The 9,411-nt window shown below is 39.0% G+C and overlaps 1 protein-coding gene across 1 annotated transcript in view; it reads right to left on the bottom strand.

The window, feature by feature from the left end:
- si:dkey-178e17.1 (tricarboxylate transport protein B, mitochondrial) overlaps positions 1 to 9,411 on the bottom strand; it is a 25,041-nt gene that overhangs the window by 11,823 nt on the left and 3,807 nt on the right. Inside the window, exon 2 of the mRNA XM_017412099.3 lies at positions 657 to 764. Coding sequence (XP_017267588.1) covers positions 657 to 764 — 108 coding nt within the window. The remainder of the gene's footprint in view (positions 1 to 656; positions 765 to 9,411) is intronic.

Below are 9,411 nucleotides of genomic sequence, written 5' to 3'. Positions count from 1 at the left end.
ATGGTGGAGAATGGCCCACAAAGATGTTCTGATGGGCCATACCCAAGATCAGGTATTATATAAGTCCATGAATAAAAACAATTTATTCACGTAAACAGGCAAAAAATAAAAAGGGTGGGGGGTGGGAGGGGGGCGGTAAGAGGCCTTGATAATGGATAGGGGGGTGCTGGCCCAAAAAAGGTTGAGAAACACTGCATTAAGAAATATATCAGACACTTGTCCTTCGTTTTTGGTTGACCAGCATCAGATAAAAAGAAGAGCAGCATTAGATAATGATACCTGATTCATTTTTGGAAATAATTAATTCAACTAAACTCAAAGCTTTCCTTTTGAACTTGCTCATGGTGCACAGACGTCATTCCAACTACCAAACCGAATGCACAGCCAAGCAAAAAGAGCAACAGCTGTCTCAAGTGCTCATTAGCATAGTCTCCAATCCTCAGAGCCCCAGCGGACGTCAACAAACCCAGGGTGTGTTTGTATATTCTGGTCTGCACGGAGAAGGAGTGTGCATGTGTGCACCGGTCTGTTTTAAGTCACATTAAAATGCACAGTGACAGATTTCCAGACTCGCAAATTTACCTGAGCATGATGGGTAATTAGATAACGAGCCTCAGAGAAAGATAAAGACACAAAACAGACAGATAGATACTTACCTATTCCTCGATATTTTGGTGGATTGGCCTTTTCATCCAGCTGTAACTGGGTCTTCACATATTCTGTTGGAAAAGTGATGCAGATCTCTATGCCACCAGCAATTCCACCTGGAAGGAGAGAAAATAAGAGGAAATATTCAACAACCCTTCAAAGAAAAACTATGAAAACAACTGGAATTTGCTAAAAAAAAAAAAAAAAAGTGAACAGAGGATTAAAAGTCAACCTGTTTTGTAATGGACAATGTTGAGTTTTATAAAACAGTGCAGCCAATACCTGATTTAGAAAGCCATTTTTCCATTTATCTAGTTTGTCTATAAATGTAACAATAATGTTTAAATACATTCCAAACTATTGGATTTAAAAAAGATCAAACAACCCAAAAAATTCCCAGTGATTTGGTGATTGGAGCTCAGTGCAGATCAGCATCTGTGCTCCGGTTTACAGTTTATTAAGGCTCACTTCGAAGGCAAATCCAGTCTTTTATTGTTTTTATAAAAGCAACAGTTTCTATCCACACACTTAAAACTACTGGGTTGTTTTGATAATTCAGTCGCTGGGTTAAAAATGTTGGATCACAAGTTAGGTTGGTTTGACCCAATAGTGGGTCGAAAGGTCTGACTCGATGGTTGGGTCGGACAAGAGCCATGTCAATTCCTCACAGTCTGCCATTTCAAGCCAAAGTTAAGGAAATTGGACCTGACTGGACTTCTGCTTTAGGGTGTTTGATGAGTAAAGGTAAGAGGGTAAAAACAACTTGTAAGAAAATGTTTAAACTGTCTGGCTTTGTTAACAACTTGAGCTAGCAGACAACAAGTTTGGGCTCCTAAAATACCATTAGTTGGTGCTAGCTAGTTGACCAATCGCTCAGTCGCTCTTGCAGCTTTGTCAGTATATATGAACTGAGCATGCCCTGTTTGTGTAGCTGCAGCTTTACCAAGCCTTACTCAGTCCCCTGTTCCTCTTCTGAATTACAAGGAGGAGCCATTACGTCATGGATCATTACAGTGACGCTACAAATGGCTTTCACTCCATAAACATTAAAAGCATTGCTGTCGAGGGAGGAAGAGTAATGGGCTTGGCAAAAAAAATGAATCAACTGCTCCTGCCATGGCTAAATGAACAGAGAGGAGGGCGAATGAGGAAACTGAGCTGCCCCTTAAATGTCAGACTGGGTTTGCAGAAAAACGGTCATTTGTAAGAAGAAAGCAGTACATGTACAGTATGAGCAGGCTCCAGGCTTCAGCCTGAAACCAGCCACTCCTGAGCAGACAAGTACCCAAGATGGAAGCAAAAGCACAACACAGATGAGTCATAAGGGAAGGAGGGATGAAGGAGGAGGCTGACATTAATTAAATTATCCACTCAGCCTGTAGGGAGGGTCTATGTTGCTCCGGCCAAAGCCTCCATTAACTCAATGATACAGGCACACAGATGCAGGAAAGACACTGTATGTTTTTATAGATGATAAATACCTGAGTGTTTCATTATTCTGAATTGCAAGGGAGTGGCTAACATGCATACATGACCACAACAAATGAGTCTGGATTACATCAAGACAAATAGATAATGTAGTTTCTGATAGGAAGAACTTCAAAACATTATTATATATTCAATATTCAAAATAACTTTAACCTTGAGATGAGAATAAACATCTAAAGGTGTTTTTATTTGGACAGCCTGTCTGATTATCTTCTGTCTCTTCATGTAAAATTTTAGGCATATAATATTTTTGGCTTTATAGGAGGTTTTGACTGATAAATACTCAAGTTGTTTCTGCAGAAGAGATCTTCCAGTGTTGTGTGTTAATAAAAATCTAAGTGATCAATACGGTGCGTGAAATGTGAACATTTTTCCTGATCTTCCAAAAGTATTCATTATTATTCCCATCTTCTTTGTCTCAAAGGGGTAAGAATGAGCTAAATGTTTGCCTGCTGTATTCCTGTTTAAGAATATCTGATCTGATGGAAAATTACTAAGTGAAACTTGAAAGTACTTTTATTCTATTCTATTCCATATCTAAATTTTAAATCAAATAGGCATTAAATATTAAACTCTGGAAATGTCCTAATAATAATGTTTTGTGTCCTAATGATCATGTTTTAATCTGATATACTTTAATGGTCTTCACTTACGTTTTTGTATTTTTTTTAAATGACAATAGCAATTTTATTGCATGGTAAGATTTTTTTGTGGTTTGAGGAAAATACTCCATTTCTCAAGACGAGATGATATTAGCAATGTGCACTCCTTCGAGGAATGCTAGGTCTTTTATTTAAACTGTTGTGAGATGACATCTTGTTATTTTTCCTTTATTTAAGAGACACATTCCTTCACCACCACGATTCATCACTTCTGAATGGCTTACCAACTGAGGCAGCAGCAACACACTGAAACACATGATCAATCCTCATTGGACGAGCAGCATCTGTGGACGTAATGCAGCTTGTCTGTTTTCTAGTCCATTTTGCAGCCTCCATCCAGTACACACACACACATACACACACATATATCTACACCCACATTTAAAGATGACACCCTAAATGACTCCTGTGCAGCTGCCAATGTAGGTTCCACAAGCAAAATGGTCATTAATCTTTATCTTCACAGACTCGCTCCTTTCTCCTGTTCCAATTCTCTTTTTTTTTCTCCTCAGCAACACCTTCCTTCATCCTTCCTCATCCTCAAATTTCCTGGATGATACCATAAAAATCAATGCATCCACACAGGCCTCTGACACTTTCTATTAGACACAAAAAAATGTAATGCCAATGGATGGAGAGACATCCAGTGAAAAAAATAGTGAAGTGTCTCATAAAAACCTGCTCCTACCGACACTTAGAAACCTGCAATCTCCACTGACTGGACATCCTTTACGTAAATCAAACACTGACTGCTGGAGTTGATGAACTGTTTAAAGGTATCGCTGTCCTTCTCGGAACAGACAAGATAAATTTATGACTTCATCAACCACCCCTTGCACTTCACAGATGGGCCCAGGCTCATTTTGTTGTCATATCCTGCCAAAAGTATGTTGGAAATAAATTACAATTGCTTTGCATGTTTTGACCAACGAGCAACTAAATCCAAAAGCAGGACCATAAATACCACGCTGTAAGCCGTTTCCTGTAAGTTTGGACACTGACTGGACAGAATTTGTTCTGTTCAGGTAGAGGAGCAGTCACACAATGGGCTTCATTGTTGAACAAACTCTGTTAAATCAAACTGCAACTAGGTTTTCGAGTGAGTCAAGAAAAGAAAATGTTAATCAATCACTTACATAACTGGAGTATATGATTATTTGCACCAAATTGCAACATCCTTACATGCTGTCAATTTATCTGACAGAATAAATGAAAAACAACAACAACAAAAAAGGTTTTTAGAATTTCTCCTCTGGGACCAGATTGTGGATGTCTTGTAGCTCAAAAAGACATCTTCAACAGCTCTGAACTCACCAAAATAAATAAATAAATAAATAAATAAATAAATAAAATAAAAATCTGGAAGAACAAAGAAAATCTCACTATGAAACTGGGTGTTCATTAAGTTGTCACTAAACAGATCACTCAAGTCTTTCACCACTTCATTTTTTTGGATTTTTTGTGTTCATTTGCGTTAAGAAACATGTCAGTGGGTCCTGAGTCTGGTCAGGGTTTACCTCACCTCCCAACAAGTGACCCAGAGAGATAAACTCCACGACCCTGAACAGGACAGAGTAGATGCAGAAAACGAACGGACGGATGAAACGTATGAAACGTATTAATGACAGAATGACGCACACAAACTCAGAGAGCCAGCATGTAGCAGCTGACAGGGAGGAACATTGCAGAAATCCTGCCCTGCCTGATGTTGAATAACTCTAATGAGCTTCTAACACATCTGGTCCCCTCATAACTTTTCCTTTTTTATGAGAACATGACAATCTGCCATGGCCTTCAAATATGCAGTTTCTGAACATGTGAATCTCCAAATCTTACTTCTTCAGCTTGCTGCTTTATTTAACTGCTGTAACTGTTTTTAAATTGCAGATTCAGGTAAATCTAAAGTGTTTTATTTGTGGCTGTTCAGCTAATAATAATAACAACAATTTATATGTGTGCTTGTAATTTTTCTCATGAGGCATCAGTTTTACATCTTATATCAATTTAGCCAGGATTACATCTCAGATTCTTCAGAGAATTAGGCACAGGAGAGAGGGGGTCTGAGAGAAAAATGTTATTATGTCTACATCTCCAGTCCAAACAGAAAACATAGCCAAAGGAATGATGCACTTCAAAACATGAGGTGTCTTATTAACAGAGTGAGGATATTTCTGTTTCCCTTCAGCAAAAGATGAAAAGAATTATTTATCTGACGCCTGGCCTTTTAGGCTTCCTCTGTCCTGAACAACACTCTCGAGTTCTCCACTGATGATTAATTACAGGAAGGATGTTGATTAATTTTACATGAAAACTGTAAAAACTGCTTGGATCCCTGCAGCATGCAAAACACAGGCTGGTTTACACGAGCAAGTCAAGACGACGGCACACGGGTTGTTTTTACAGAGCAAACAGACTGGTTGAACTGCGTGGATTCTACACAGCTGAAGGGTAAAACCAGCTCTTTCCATGTTTTACATTAATATTATTTAATCAAATCATTGAGTCATACTGTCACGATGTGTGTGCCTGACAAGGCTTAGGTTCAGTCTTCTCTAATTGTTCATGCAGTTAGAAGCATTTAAAAACTGGTTTGGTGCATTCATGAAAACTCAGACATCTAAGAGTCACACATGAAATTCTTTGCTGTCACTCTGTGTCGTCAATAACAAACACTTTGCGACCATCTTGTGACCAGCTGTTGTGTGTTTCATGCTTTCAAATAAGTCAAATCACTAAACAAGAAAGCTCATTTATAGTGTTATAAAAGAAAAAGAAAGTGAGACATGTGGGCCTCTTAACATCCAGCAATATTAGTAAAGGTAAGATCAACTATTCTCAATCCTTCCTCACCAAACACTGTACAAACAAACATCTAAATAACTGCAGCTGGAGCGCCAAAAGACATATTTTTCTCTACACATACTTACACAAAGGTGCACACTGAAAACAATGCCACCAACTGTGACACGCTCTGAAATGTGTTTTCTATTAATCATCTATTAAGCAAGAACAAGAAAGGTAGTCGGATTATTTTGTGAGGTAGTGAGGCATCATGGGAGCACAGAAGCAATGATTGTCTAAACTACTTAGAAAATAAAATGCAATATTGTTGTTCAATATTACAATGACTAAATCAGTTGTGATGCATTTTAATAATAATCTTGCATTAAAGAAGAAAGGTTTCTAAACACAGACAGCTCTTTTCAGTGATGATTCTACAGAAATCTTGCCCTAAACTACCTATGATCTAATCATTGGCAGTGACTATAAGCCGAAAACATATTTGAACATATTTAGCTATTATTTGCAGCAGAGAATATTCTTGTTGTTGCAATAAGGTGGTAATTGCTGGGAACAAGCATTAAAAACTAAAAGTCTTTCACACTTCAGCTCCATAAAGCTTCCACCTAATTTAACTTCATGTTTTGGCCTCGGGCCTTTCTTAAAATCAGTGTTCATAAGACTTGTTCTCTGTTCTAATAACACATCTGACGGTGATTAGATAATCAGTTCTCTCATCAGGGTGAAGAAAACAATCAAAAACCTTTAGCTAATTCCAACAACAGCAGTTGGCTCATTTTCGTAGGAGACAAAAGGATGAACTCATCAAGAATGTTAAATTACCCACCGTTGTTTCCATCAACCGTCCTCCAACAAGTTAAATATGTGGAGCTGGAGTGTGAGCAACTTACCGAGGCGAAAACTGCCCTCAGGACTACATCACACATGACTAAGGAAATAGGATTGTGTCACCTTTAAAAGATTGTTTACTGGAAGCCATTTTTCATGACGAAAAGATCAAAGTTTTTTTTAACACAGCGCAGTAATTACTTGAAGATGGATCACCTGTCTGGGATCGTATAACTCTCTGAAAAAAAGCAACTAAAAAGAAATTACCGGGCTTTTTTTTATTTTGTCAGATCATAAAGTCTATGAGTTACAATTTGCCCTGAAAAATGAGTGAAACTGTCCAGCACAAAGGCGTCAGAGTACACCAGACAAATATGGGAACGCTGAGAGCTGAATGACTCAGCTAAAAGGTGCTGAAGAAGCTGAAACACAATATTTAACATTAAAACTAAAATTAGCTAAAGAAAGGTTTAAGCTAAAATTACCAAAAGCTAAATACTAAATTATTTAAACAAAAGATAAAAGCTAAAACCAGCAGGAAAGTTGTTAAATGCTACAAATAGTAGAACAGTAGCTAGAAACTACAATTAGCAAAAGCTGAAACCAAAAGAACAGTAACAAAAGCTAAAAAAAGCTTCTACTAAAATTAGAAGAGCAAAAGCTTAAAGACGCTAAAATTAGAAAAACAGTGGCTAAAAGCTAAAAGCAGCAGAACAGTAGCTACAACGTAAAAGTAGCAAAACTGTAGCTAAAAGCAAAAAAATAAAAAAACAGTAAGTGTGCTGAAGAGGATTTTAAAATGCCTGAAGCTTTACAAGAATTTGAAGAGATCGCAATGCTTTTTATGAAAGAAAAAAAAAGTAAATAAAGGTAAATAATTCTAAACGAATAAAAGTTACAAATAACAAAAGTCATCGCCGTAATGAGCTGAAGGACCTGAACCTTTCAATACCCAAGTGGCTGAAATGGCTTAAAGTCTTCTGAAATACTGATAGTACGGAAATAATTACAAACAGATAAACAGAGTGAATGCTGAATCAGTGTTCACACAATGAAGAAAATCTAAGAAAACCTTCAGGAAATGTGATCAATAATTAATCAGTAATTAGTTAATGAAACCATGTTAGACATCCAGTGTGTTGCTGGATGAATCAAATCTCTGAGGCATTTAAGACAGTGATATCATCCTCCTGTATTAAAATCAGTGCAGTTTCTTCTCTTTGTTTGTTAGGTTCAGCTGACAAGCTGCTAAAGTGGAGCAGGTTTGGTGGTGGGGGGGTTAAACAGAAGATTATTAGCTCGTCTCCTGGCTCTGGTGCTTGTTGAGCAGCAGGAACAGCGTGTCGGAGCGGACTCCGTTTGTGCCGCCTGTGACGCCAGGAAAACGGAGAACGAGGCGCAGTTTGACGAGCTCTCTGAGCCCGAGACGAGACAGCCACTCAGAAAACCTGACTGCCTGGCCCGAGGCTGGAGAGAGGGATCGATGAAGGGAACGGAAGGAGGGAAAGAGCGAGAGGCACTGGAAAGACAAAACAAAGCCAAGACTTTTACAAAATTGAGACAAAAAAAAAAAAACTTTCTCATTCTGCAGCTCTTTTTGCTGGAAAACCGTGATGCACACGAGTATAAAAGCCCATCCAGAGTCCCATTTGGGCCACTTCTCCTGCCCTCAGGCCTGTCTCTGATAAAACTCTCCATTCTTTCTTCACTCGGCTCAGGTCACCATCACTGGATGTCGAGGGAAGACTTGAGCGGACCAATGGGAGCAGAAAGAGTTCCCAGGACACCGTGCACCCCTCCTCCAGCCGCTGTCTGTGTGGATTCTTTAATCCATTAAGGTCTGACCTTCTACTTCTACTTGCTTTGTCTACGTGGAGCTGCCAGGCACGGCCAAGTGACTCGCTTTGTCTGAAAAAAACAGAACAGACACGTCGAAGGCAGCAGGAGACAACAGGAGTGGTGGAAACAAGATTTCTGAGGTGCCACAGAAATCGTTCACCACCAAAGGAGAGAGGCGATAATGTTTTTGAACGTGTCTGCGTTCTGTAGTGTTAGTAAAATAAATCACTGGATGGATTTTAATAAAACTCTCAGAAAGTACTCATTGGATGAACCTCAACAACCCCATTCAGTGAATCAACCCTAGCAAACACAAAAATGACTATAAATCATACAATATTACAGAATGTGAGCTGAAATTGAGCTTAGTAGTAGCTGAGAGTAATCCCCAACACACACTCCAAGTGCTAACTGATCGCACAAGATTTACCATTAACTACTGGGATCAACTCTCACTGTCCTCTTGCAAAATATCTCATGAATTTGTGGACAGATTTTTGTAAAAACACAAAAAATAACCGGATGTTCACCTAAAACTCATTAACTTTTGGAGGTAATTTAATTTAAGATGGTCGCCACAGCCAACTGACTCTAGAAAACAAAAATGGTTATAATTGGCTCATTTTTACAAGTACTGAGGTAAAACATGGTGTGGGAGTGGCTTTAATTTGGTAAAAAGATAGCTGAGAGTCATTCTCACATCTCACAAGATCCCATAACAACACTAGATTGTGTATAATGTCATTTATAAGGTTTGATTTAATTCCTTCTCATCATAAGAAGATTTTAGCTTAAATCTTTGGCATGAAAGGAATGCTGAGCCTTTAATCTATTATTGTAAACTATGAGTTGTGGTTTTTGAACACTGGCTTTTCAGGTCAGACTCGAAGAGACGGTCTCATCTTTAACGGAGTCCACCTCACGGTGTACTGACACACTTTCACGTCCCAACCTTCGAAAGGCTTTTAATGACAGAAAGGCCCGAAGGCTGCACAGAGCAGAGACTCGAAATGAAACCCCGCTGACGCTGTGAAACTAAACAGACAGGCCCGACTCGAGCTGAACGCCACAGCGCAGGGAGCGGGGATCGACTCCGGGCCACAACCAGTCAATCAGGCTGCACTGGACCGGGGGGGGGGGGGGG

Source organism: Kryptolebias marmoratus, linkage group LG1 (assembly GCF_001649575.2).
Source record: "Kryptolebias marmoratus isolate JLee-2015 linkage group LG1, ASM164957v2, whole genome shotgun sequence".
NCBI lineage: Eukaryota > Metazoa > Chordata > Actinopteri > Cyprinodontiformes > Rivulidae > Kryptolebias > Kryptolebias marmoratus.
This window is presented reverse-complemented; position numbering and strand designations above follow the sequence as displayed.